Source organism: Topomyia yanbarensis, chromosome 3 (assembly GCF_030247195.1).
Source record: "Topomyia yanbarensis strain Yona2022 chromosome 3, ASM3024719v1, whole genome shotgun sequence".
In the NCBI taxonomy this organism is placed as follows: domain Eukaryota; kingdom Metazoa; phylum Arthropoda; class Insecta; order Diptera; family Culicidae; genus Topomyia; species Topomyia yanbarensis.
In genome coordinates this window covers 361,634,402-361,646,888 of record NC_080672.1, presented here as the reverse complement: position 1 = coordinate 361,646,888, position 12,487 = coordinate 361,634,402, and the positions used below count along the sequence as shown (strand labels likewise).

Here is a 12,487-nt window from a genome sequence, read left to right as displayed (position 1 = left end):
CCCCGGCCCAAATGCTATCCAGAACTCTCAACTGGTCCATTTGTGGTCTTCTTTCGGCCCAAGACTAAATCACTGAATCTTCTTCAGATTTCTAGAGACCTGACGGAACGGTTCTCGGCTGTGACCGAAATTTCAAAGGTCCGCTCAGACAAGATAAGGGTGTTGCTAGCCAACTCAAAGCAGGCAAACGATATTGCTTGCTGTGAGCACTTTACGCGGGATTATAACGTGTATATTCCGGCTGTAAGAGTACAATCCGAAGGCGTCGTAACCGATGAGAGTTTGACGTGCGAGGATCTGCTGAAGTACGGGGTTGGCCGATTCAGAGACCGCTTACTTCAGCCAGTTAAAATACTTGAGTGCAAACGTTTGCACTCAGTAGTAGTTGCGGGGGATGGTTCAAAAACGTACCCCCAATCAAACTCTTATCGGGTGACCTTCGCTGGTACCGCTTTGCCAAATTTCGTCCTCTTGCACAAGGTTCGTCTGCATGTGCGTCTGTTTGTGCCGCGGGTCATGAATTGCACAAAGTGTAAACAACTGGGTCACACAGCCACCCATTGTAGCAACAAGGCCCGCTGTGGAAAATGCGGGGAGAATCATCTAGATGATTCGTGCAGTAAGCAAGCCGAAAAGTGTCCTTACTGTGCGGAGAGTCTGCATGATATCTCGGCATGTCCCGCGTACAAACTACGCGGGGATAAACTGAAACGTTCCCTTGCGGGACGATCCAAACATTCTTTCGCAGAAATGTTAAAGAATGCTACGCCACCATCCTCAGCAAACATCTATACTCACTTGCCTCCTGACGAGGGCGAGGCTGATAACCCACAAGAGGGAACATCTACTAGGGTGCCTAGAATTTATAGGAAGAGGAGGAACACTTCCTCTCGTAAAGTTCCTTGTAAAGGCCAGAAGGTGTCCCTTGAGGGGGCTCCGAAAGTCACATCTATTGGAAGTGTTGCAACCAAACCGAAGCAATTAGCTCCTGGTCTCGGAGGATTAAGCTCAGAGAAGGAGTTCCCAGCACTTCCAGGAACATCAAAAATCCCAAGTGTTCCTTTGTTTCAGTTCGAGAGTAATCACAGCACTGGAATTATAAAACTCTCGGACATAGTGGACTGGATAATAAAAACTTTCAATATTACTGATCCTATTAAAAGTCTTATGTTAGCTTTTCTCCCTACAGTGAGAACATTTTTGAAGCAGTTGACTGCTAAATGGCCCCTCCTCTCAGCGATTGTATCCTTCGATGGCTAACTCATCGAACGAGGTCACGGATTTGATCACTGTTCTACAGTGGAATTGCAGAAGTATCATCCCGAAAATCGATTCCTTCAAAATTTTAATAAATAATTTGAGTTGCGATGCATTTGCATTATGTGAAACTTGGTTAACTTCCGACATAGAACTCAACTTCCACGACTTTAATATTATTCGCCTGGATCGAGACACCCCCTATGGAGGAGTGCTTTTGGGGATCAAAAAGTGCTATTCCTTCTACAGAATTAACCTTCCCTCGATAACAGGTATTGAAGTTGTCGCTTGTCAAGTAACAACCAAAGGCAAAAGCCTTTGCATAGCTTCCATATATATTCCCCCCAACACCGCGGTTGGGCACCGACGGCTACAAGACATCTTAGAATCCCTGCCAGCACCGCGACTAGTTTTAGGAGACTTTAACTCTCACGGTGCAGCATGGGGTTGCCTCTATGATGATAACCGGTCTTCCTTAATTCAGGATCTTTGCGATAACTTCAATTTGACAATTTTAAACACGGGTGAAATGACACGGATTCCTGCTCCTCCAGCGCGCCCGAGCGCCTTAGACTTGTCCCTTTGCTCAACATCGCTGCGGTTAAATTGCACGTGGAAGGTAATTCCTGATCCCCACGGCAGCGACCATCTGCCGATTGTAGTCTCAATCAATAACGGTTCAAGGCCATTGAAATCAATCAATATTTCGTATGACCTCACACGAAATATCGATTGGAAGAGCTATGCTGCCGCGATATCCGACAACATCGAATCTACCCAAGAACTTCCTCCGGAGGAAGAGTACAGCTTTTTGGCTGGCTTGATTCTCGACAGCGCGAATCAAGCTCAGACTAGGCCAGTACCCGGCGCGAACATACAAAAACGTTCTCCCAATCCCTGGTGGGATAAAGAGTGCTCAGACGTGTACGCAGAGAAGGCCGCCGCGTTTAAGACCTTCCGGAACGACGGGTTACCCGCCAGTTTTCGACAGTACGCGACGTTAGACAAGCGAATGAAGAGTTTGATGAAAGCCAAAAAACGCGATTATTGGCGCCGGTTCGTCGACGGATTAACGAGAGAAACATCGATGAGCACTCTTTGGGGAACAGCCCGACGTATGCGAAATCGAAACAGTACTAATGAGAGCGTGGAATATTCAAACCGTTGGATATTCGATTTCGCCAAGAAGGTTTGTCCGGATTCCGCCCCGGCACAGAAGATTTACCGCGCCGCGTCTCCTCACGATAGCGCGAACGAAACACCTTTTTCGATGGTGGAGTTCTCACTTGCTCTCTTGTCGTGTAACAATAAAGCTCCGGGGCCAGACAGAATCAAATTCAACTTGTTGAAGAATCTGCCTGACTCTGCCAAGAGACACTTGTTGAACTTATTTAATAAGTTTCTCGAGGCTAACATTGTCCCACTCGATTGGAGACAAGTGAAGGTCATCGCCATCCAAAAACCAGGAAAACCAGCCTCCGACCACAATTCGTACCGTCCGATCGCAATGCTATCCTGTATCCGGAAGTTGTTCGAGAAAATGATCCTATCCCGCCTCGACAATTGGGTCGAAGCAAATGGCTCACTGTCAGATACACAATTTGGCTTTCGCAAAGGCAAAGGGACGAACGATTGTCTTGCGTTGCTCTCAACTGAAATTCAAATGGCCTATGCTAGCAAAGAGCAGATGGCATCAGTGTTCCTAGATATTAAGGGGGCTTTTGATTCAGTTTCGATCAACATTCTTTCAGAGAAGCTGCACCAGCATGGTCTTTCAGCGACTTTAAACAACTTTTTACTAAACTTGTTGTCGGAAAAGCACATGCATTTTTCGCATGGTGACTTATCGACATCACGATTTAGCTACATGGGCCTTCCCCAGGGCTCATGTCTAAGCCCCCTTTTATACAATTTCTATGTCAACGACATTGATGAATGTCTTGACAATTCCTGCACGTTAAGGCAACTTGCAGACGATGGCGTGGTGTCTGTTACGGGACCCAAAGCTGTCGATCTACAAGGACCATTACAGAATACCTTGGACAATTTGTCTGCTTGGGCTATTAAGCTGGGTATCGAATTCTCCACGGAGAAAACTGAGCTAGTTGTATTTTCAAGGAAGCGTGAACCAGCACAACTACAGCTTCTATTAATGGGTCAAACTATCGCTCAGGTCTTCACAGTAAAATATCTAGGGGTCTGGTTCGACTCGAAAGGTACTTGGGGATGCCATATTCGGTATCTGAAACAGAAATGCCAACAAAGGATCAACTTTCTTCGTACAATAACCGGAACATGGTGGGGTGCCCACCCAGGAGACCTAATTAGGTTGTATCAAACAACGATACTGTCGGTAATGGAATACGGAAGCTTCTGCTTTCGCTGCGCCGCGAACATACATTTCATCAAACTCGAAAGAATTCAGTATCGTTGTTTGCGTATCGCCTTAGGGTGCATGCAGTCGACCCATACGATGAGTCTCGAAGTGCTGTCGGGCGTTCTCCCGTTGAAAAATCGATTTTGGGAACTCTCATATCGATTGCTCATTCGATGCGATATCTTGAACCCGGTCGTGATTGAAAATTTCGAAAGGCTTGTTGAGCTCAATTCTCAGACCCGTTTCATGTCCCTGTACTTTGACTACATGGCGCAGAATATTAACCCTTCTTCTTACAATCCCAACCGTGTGCATTTCATAAATACTTCTGAATCTACTGTTTTCTTCGACACATCCATGAAAGACGAGATTAGTGGAATTCCGGACCACATACGCCCACAAGTGGTTCCAAACATTTTTTATAATAAATTCCGAGAAGTCGACTGTTCTAAGATGTTTTATACTGACGGATCAAACCTCGAAGGATCCACTGGCTTCGGTATTTTCAATCAAAAGTTCACCGCCTCCTACAAACTCAGTGACCCTGCTTCAGTTTACGCCGCAGAACTAGCTGCCATTCAGTATACCCTTGGAGTCATTGAAACATTACCCGCAGACCATTACTTCATCGTTTCGGATAGCCTCAGTTCCATTGACGCTATTCGCTCGATGAAACAAGGCAAGCACTCCTCGTATTTTTTGGGGAAAATACGGGAGCTACTGAGTGCTTTATCTGACAACTCTTTCCAGATTACCTTGGTATGGGTCCCTTCTCATTGCTCCATTCCGGGCAATGAGAAGGCAGACTCCTTAGCTAAGGTGGGTGCCTTAGAAGGAGACGTTTACGAAAGACCAATTTGCTTCAGCGAATTTTTCAGTATTACTCATCAGAGAACCCTCGAAAGTTGGCAAACTTCGTGGAGCAGTGGAGAGCTGGGAAGGTGGCTACATTCGATAATCCCTAAGGTATCGACGAAACCTTGGTTCAAGGGGATGGATGTGGGTCGTGACTTCATTCGTGTGATGTCCCGACTCATGGCAAACCATTACACGCTGGATGCACATCTCCGGCGTATTGGGCTCGTGGATAGTGGTATCTGCGCTTGTGGCGACGGCTATCACGACATCGAGCACATTGTCTGGGCGTGCACCGAGTACAGTTCCGCTAGGTCTCGGCTAATGGATACCCTGCGGGCCCGAGGAAGACCAACCAACGTCCCGGTTCGAGATGTGCTGGCAAGCCGCGATGTTCTCTATATGTCCCTTATATACACCTTTGTGAAAACCATCAATATACAAGTCTAACTGCCCCTTGTTATCTCCTTATCATTCTCAGAACGCTCTTCCACCTGTATCAAACCATCTGTATCGAATGAGCCAACAAACACGGGACCTACGGCACGAACATAACACGCTTAACTCGAAATGTAGCCGATCCACATCTGAGCCGTACTACGAAATCGTCTGGAAAAACCCCTGCCATCTTGAGGAGGACCACCCGGCGTCCCAGTACATGATTCCCCTGATGAAGGCCACCCGAGTTTGTAATCCATCCGTTGATCTCACGATGCCTGAAACTGAAATAATTTTCTCTCCCTGCCATCTTTGTCTACCCTCCCTCCCCTGACTCTTATACCCAGAAGTAACACCCCTACCCCCCCCCCCCCCCCCCAATATCATCACGAAGCATTTAGCTCTTCTTGTCTCTTGTAGTTTTAACTATTATATTATATAATCTCGTTGAAATTGCCCAACTCTACTACCCACAAAAATAACTATAATTACGAATCTTTACAAAATTCAATCATGCCCTCTAGTTATTCCTAGTTTTAAGTTAGTCGTAAAAAATTGTCCCCCTTAATTAAACATTATTTGCTCCAATAATCTCACTGATAAAAATGTCAAACCATATTGCCACATAAACTAAATGACCCCCCTAATCTTACGAAAACAATATTATCCCCTTGTGTAGATATATAAGATAGCTATAAAATCGCATTAGTTTCATTTTTAAAAAATCAATATGTAATCCCCTAGTTTTAAGCAATTTAAAATGTAAAACAAAACAAAATTGGCACCTTTAAGCTAACGCAACGTGCCTTATCAAATAAACGATTTGAATAAAAAAAAAAAAAAACTAAAAGCAAAAATTGGTAGCAAAAAATTATGGAAACTGTACATCATAGAAATTATACGTTGCTTCCTGTAAGCAAAGTTAACAGTACACAAGTGGTAGATGAGGTGCTGTACGATCAAATGAAGCTGTATTACAGTGGGACGAGTCCGGACTTAAGTCCAAATATGAGATTAGCGCAATATTTTCGCAAATCGTTTTAGCTATCAGAGATATTTCCACGAAATTTTAGGACGAAAGATAAATTTTTGATAGCCTATTGAAAGGCATAACTCCAGTGTTTTTTGCATAATGTGATCATAGACACTTCATCCGGTTATTTCAGGTTGAAGAAACAGTTTTATAGTATTGGTACAGAAAACTTATTTATTTGAATAAATTGTTATCGTAAAATCACCGAAAATAAGTCTCTAGCTAGTTAAATTGCTGTTTAGATAGCTGTTTGTCATGATATTTGATTTAGTACGAATTTGTAATTCCATAACAACAACAGCGATTGCACTATGATTATTTGAAAGCTTTAGATTGTCTATTTAAAATAAGTTTTTTTATATTTTAACGACATTCAATTAGCTGGAGATTACTGGGTTGGAAAAGTTATGAAAATTAGAGCCATAGTACTCAAGTGAGAGCAAGGATGTGACGTAAACAGATCGGAAAATTAGAAGTGGCAGGGTCATTAGAACAGGCTTAATATCGTACGGGCTTAGCTTTTGTCTTCTGCTGATGAGGGTCGAGCTTAGGCAGCATACCTACGAATCACCCGAGTTCACCAGCATGTGTCTTAGCATAAACAGACTTGTCCATCTTTACCGTGACAACCGACTTAAAAATAATCTTTACTCTCCAAAATTAGTCTCTGTTAATTTTTCGTAAACTCCAATAAGCAGTCAAAATTATAAAAAAAAACAACTGTCAATGGAGGATATTAACCCTCAAAAAGCCAAGGGGTCTCAGAGGCCCGGCTAGTTGCAGTTCACTAGTTTCAAAGAACTTGCAATTCGAAATGAGAATGATCGAACGCTTTCCGACTTTCGATTCTCTTTCTGATAAAACGACAAAGTAGAGGATTTTGATTTCATTGCGTGAGCAGAAATATTTCTTTCAAAATAAATTATGGAACTTCACTAATGAGTAAGGAAGGTTTTTTATAATAACTTTTTATATCACAAACAATTCAGCACACGAAAATTACTAAATTCTAAGAAAATTTTGGAAATAATGAAAATTTTTGAGCCTAATGACTAATAAACGTTTATTTTCAAAATTTTTAAATATTAAAACCGACTTCAGCGTGTAAAATTACATAAAAACATGTTATTTGCATTAAAATGACAAAGTCCTCCTTTTACTCTAAGCCGAGTCACTGTGCGCATATGCGTAGACCCGACATTTATCTGTTTTTACCCTGATTGCTTTCCCGAATATTTATATTTAGATTTTAAGTTTTTTACACGTTGTTATTAGCTACTGTTAAAAATACCACAATTTTAATAAGGCTTTAGCACAACCGTAGAATAACTAAATTAGGTGTCAGTGAAAAGTTAGATTTTCCCGAAAATAAACACTTACTGAAATATCATCATGAAATCGGACTAATACTGTTCTGAAAAGTCTAACTCGGCAGTAGTTTCAACATCAATGAAATCAATGACGTTTCGATGTCGATGTTCGATGAAGCTGAATTTCTGATGCGCATTTGGAGAAAAACGATAATCTAATGTGTAATTACAATAATGCCATCCATGTTTCAAAATGTAGTTTCCATAAAACGCAGCGTTACCCTACCTACGTAAAATAAACGTCGACCAGTTTGGATTTGGAAAATTCCGCCCCAATGCAGTATGTGATTCATCCCTTCCTAAACCAGTCTTATCACAGATTCAGTTTATCGATTATTATCGGTTATCGCAACCGAACTCGTGACTTCGCGTTACATCGCAATAAACATCTTTGTTTCGAGCAAGATTGAACAGGTAACCCTGTTTATAGCGGCATGAAATTGGCCCATCACGTCAAAACTGCCAACCGAGTGCCTTTTTCAGTAGCAGTCAAGGTAACTTGCAAAAATGACAAACTTCTATGTAGGTCGGTAGCGCGAAACATTAAAATGCATCCACTCAGCAACAACGGTGATGCTTGGATGCACAACACTGTATTTGAAACAGTGTGAAGCCCCATCATTCGCTCTACCTAGTGATGGTCCATTAACTCGCAAACATTTGCACGGCATTTATAAGACCTAAACGCTCGTTTTTAGCAATTAATGATCCGGCATCAGAGCGCAATTATCACCTTTTCTTTGCTACATTTTCAGAACTCTCGGATGCCACCAACTTTACAGTGGCGGGCCGGATGGCTGCCAGCCAACTGCCCAAGTTGCCGTTCATCAAATCCGACACGAAGCAGTCGCCACCGATGAGCGTGTTCCGCAGTGTCAACCCGCCTCAGCTGGGCCTCGCCAAGAGCCCGTCGATGATGGTGTCTTCGGTGACCTCATCATCGACGGTTTACAGTCCCGCCACAATCCCGAACGGACCGTCGCCACCGGCCGTAGCAGCACTGGCCGCCGTAGGTCAACAACTATCTAGTCAACTGAATCAACAGCGAACCGGGGGAATGGGAGCGGACAGTTTTATGAAGCGTAGCATTAGTGTTCCCGGGGTGCCCTCGTGCGCCACCGGGGTTGCCGGTGGGGATCTTAAGTCCCATGCTGCCGGCGGTTCAAAGGTTTCCATTCCAAAGCTGGACGACGAAAGCTTTGGCAACTTTTTCACCAAAGTCGAGAAAACCGTATCAGCTACTAGCGCCATCACCAGTAGAAGCAGTTACACCAACATCACCAGCAGCAGTCTTAGTAGCAGTTCGGCGGCGGAGGTTGTCATCGGAGATTTCGACACGCTCAAGGTGGACAGCCAGCAGCGGCTGACGCAGAAGAAGATCGTACAGGGTCCGAAACGTCGCGGGGCCATGTCGAAGAATCCGCTCAAGAAGCTGGCTGCTCGGGACGATCTGCAGACGGAATACACCGAAATCAAAACAGGTATCGCCGACAAAGAGTTGAAGAGACTCAAACTAGAATCAAGTAAGTGTGTGTTGTAAGTTTTTTTCCCTACTGACATATCCTGCTCTCTGTGCCCTGTTCGTATTTTCCCTACGCTGCCCCGCGCTGAGTGACACAATAGTTACTGCGCGCGATTGTTGTTGATCTGGATGTAGATTTATTAGTACATATGGATGGATCTGGGTTAAGAGTTGACACAATAATAATTGATTTTGATCATCTGATAATGCAACTGAAATTATCCTATTATTTTATATCATTTTAATCGAGGATTTGTTCCTGATATTCGAAACTAGTACATCATTTGATCCATAGCCGTCATGTTCAATCGTGTAAGTTTGTCCGGGAAATTGCATTCATGCACTATAGGGTAGATGCACCACCATAAAATATTTGTCTAGTAAAACGCAACAATCTTTCAAATATTGACTTTGAATTATGAGTTTTATTTTTGTATTGTTCTGGTTATTTTATTGTATAATTCTGGTCACACATCTTTTTATCTCCAATAACCATGATTCTAGGTTGTTTTAAATGCTATTGTAAACAAAAAATTGCATTATTTTGAATCAAAATTTGTTTTATTGACCCTCGAGCACTCACACTGTTGTACTTTGTACAAACTTTTGATAACATGTTCTGGACAAGATATAATAATCATTTTTATACACTGGGGGGGGGGGGGGGGGGGTTATATGGGAGCTTTGACAAAACAATCTTCTGTTCAACATATCTCGTAATCTCGATAATATAGAGGGTTGCTCTCTTGGACAAACTTGTTCAGGAGATCCAGAGTTAGCCTATGGCAGATCAAATATATTGAAATGAAATTCTACCGCCAGGTAGCGCCAGTGAGTATGTTATTTTTTCAGCTTACTATATCTCAAGATCCATATATATTTTAGAAAGTCTGAGTCTTCGACGAAGTTGCTCAAAAGATCAAAACTTACGAAGCGGTTACAGAATATTTCAGAATACTGCCATTAGGCGGCGCTAGTAAACATGTCATTTTTTTACCTACTGTATCACAATTTACTGGTTTTTTATCAAGTCGGTATTTTCGGCAAAGTTTCAAAGCTTCCACTAAGAGGCGATAGTATACATGTAATTTTTTCGACCTATCGTGTCTCAAGTTCCTGATACATTAGAAGGTCGTTGTTCTTTTTTTTTTTCTTCGAACTGAATCCGAAATTGATGAATGGCCCTAGGGGAAAGAATAAATCAGTGAAAATAAGTTCACTAAATTGTCAGTCCAAGTAACAATTCAATATTAATTTCTCAAAAGGGCTAATGAGATTTTTGAAACAAACTTATTTCGCTCATTATTCCGCTGCCGAGTTGAATTTCTTGAAAAATACACACGAATCGACATGTTTACCCTTGTTAGAATCAAAAAGTGTTTTCTGTGTTAAAATTATAACAAATTAAAAGAAATCAACAAAACAAAAGTTTGTTTACAAATGTAATTAGCCCTATTCAAAAGTTGATATGGAATTGAAATTTTATAACACGCTACAAATGTAATCTAAGTTTTATGAGTTATTATAAAACTATCATAAAACTTAAATTTTTAATAGGAAGATTACGTCCTTTTATCTTATTTAACAAAACTGAGTAATTGTCAAAAATTATAAATAACAATATAGTGCACTCTTGCAAATCTCATACCAATCATAGAAGACACAAACGTGTGTCAATCATGTTTAGCTTACCTGCATTTAGCGTGTACTGTGAAATTAACTGTCAAAATGAAATCGATTGCAGGGATGCCAGGTGCACAGATTTTGTGTTACACATATTTGCAATGTGTTGCACAGACTTTTAAAACTGCACAGAATTCCACAGTTTTCTGTTATTAATGCGCCAACCTGGACTCCGCACTTTCAAAGTGCGAGAAATCAAGCTGCAACTGAAAACTGCGAGCTGTGTTACATAGACTTATCCAGCTGCGTGCCATTTTGACGTTTGAATTGGGAGGAAAACAAATCATTTACACGGTAAATTGGGAGGAAAACAAGGAGATTTCTTCCAAATACATGGAACCGGATGATCCATCGGACATCCATTCACTTCCATTTTATATACAACGTTAAATTCGTCTTAGAAACAGATTATATTCTCATTTTCCACAAGATAAACATCATTGTTTGCACATTCGGATGCAGAAAGTGTTTCTGATCGGGAAAACGGATGAGGGAACATGGAGATATACCCTAGGATTAAAATTATTTAATGAAAATTCGTTAAATCAATATGAATTAACGCTTACCCTTGTGATTTATTTTGTGGATTAAGAAAATCGGAAATGCAGGGAGCAAATAACGCTATTTTTACTGAGAGAAGGATTGCAGCAAAATGTTACCCAGACATCTACTTCTCAATATTTCAAAAATGTTAATCCTATTTGGTTCTCTATGATAAATGGTTCTCTACTTTAAATTACCTATATACAGCATTTATCCGGAAGAATTACAAAGATGACGGAGCATTTCTGGAGCTGGAACAATCAGATACCGCACATTTCGGTCTACCCATCACTTTTCTTAAACTTTGTGCAAAAAATGAATTCAACCAACTTTCAATATTTTGCATTTATGACACGTTATACAAAAAATTGCGGACGTAGCATAATCATAGCACCCAGTCAAGATAATATAAACGACTACACTAAATTCATACCTTACTATAAATCCTGTACACTTTGCGTAAGTTCTTGAAGGAGCTTGTTTCAATATTGTAAAGAATCGTTATTTCTAATGTTGTACAATGCAATGACCGGTTTGGCAGCACTTATTAACAGTTTGTTTGGCTTCTGCGAGAAACTCTACAAGTCTCTGGGTCAAATTTGTGTATTTTGCATTATTATTTCCTTTATTTATACAAAACAATCTTGAGAATGACGTCATGTGGGTTTTTTTCTACTGTTTCCACCTTGTACTATTGTACCGTGGGCAACTATTGATGAAGATCTGTCATTTACATATCACAAAATTTGTAGTGTACTAGTGATCTTTTATGTTACTGCGGCGCTAGTGTGACGTCTGTTGTGAAGCAGAGGAGTGGACCATATTGTTAATTTAAAATATTTGACAAAATATAAACAGTCCTGTACGGGAAGCAAGACCTACGGTTTGGATTCACATATCCGCCGGATCCAGACACTTGTATGGATTTAAACCCAGGTCTGTGCCTTACTCAGGTGCGGGGATGGGTTAGTCCGTGATCTAGTCCTGATCCAGACTAAACTAATTCAGATCAGGTCTGGACAGGGGATCTATCCCGGACTTGGGATCTAGGCATTGAACGGAATCAGTCAAACAAAAAACAATTTCGCCGGATAATGGTTTCAACAATTCTTGTTCAGCTTATTCTCTCGTATCAAGTGATTCTTCAGCTATCGTTGTTTGTTGGACATCTGGAACCAAAAGCAAAAGATAGGTACAATGTATCGCAGTGTCGCCTAGCTGGACAAAACCTCAAAATTTTATTTTGAATTTTTTATGATTTAACGCTTATTGCTTGCAAACAGGTTGAATAGAGTCTTCTGCAAACATTATGTCTTGAAGACGAAAGTTCGATTTCATTCAGAACTTCAAAGATTTTATTCAAATGAGTATAATTTTTAGTTAAGAATTGAAATGGTTTGATTTGAAAG

At 41.2% G+C, this 12,487-nt stretch overlaps 1 protein-coding gene across 3 annotated transcripts in view; it reads left to right on the top strand.

The window, feature by feature from the left end:
• The window catches only part of LOC131693248 (supervillin), a 322,482-nt gene that overhangs the window by 292,946 nt on the left and 17,049 nt on the right, over positions 1-12,487 (top strand). For all 3 annotated transcript variants that reach the window (XM_058980923.1, XM_058980922.1, XM_058980924.1), the window contains one exon: positions 8,086-8,853. In XM_058980923.1, coding sequence (XP_058836906.1) covers positions 8,086-8,853 — 768 coding nt within the window. The remainder of the gene's footprint in view (positions 1-8,085; positions 8,854-12,487) is intronic.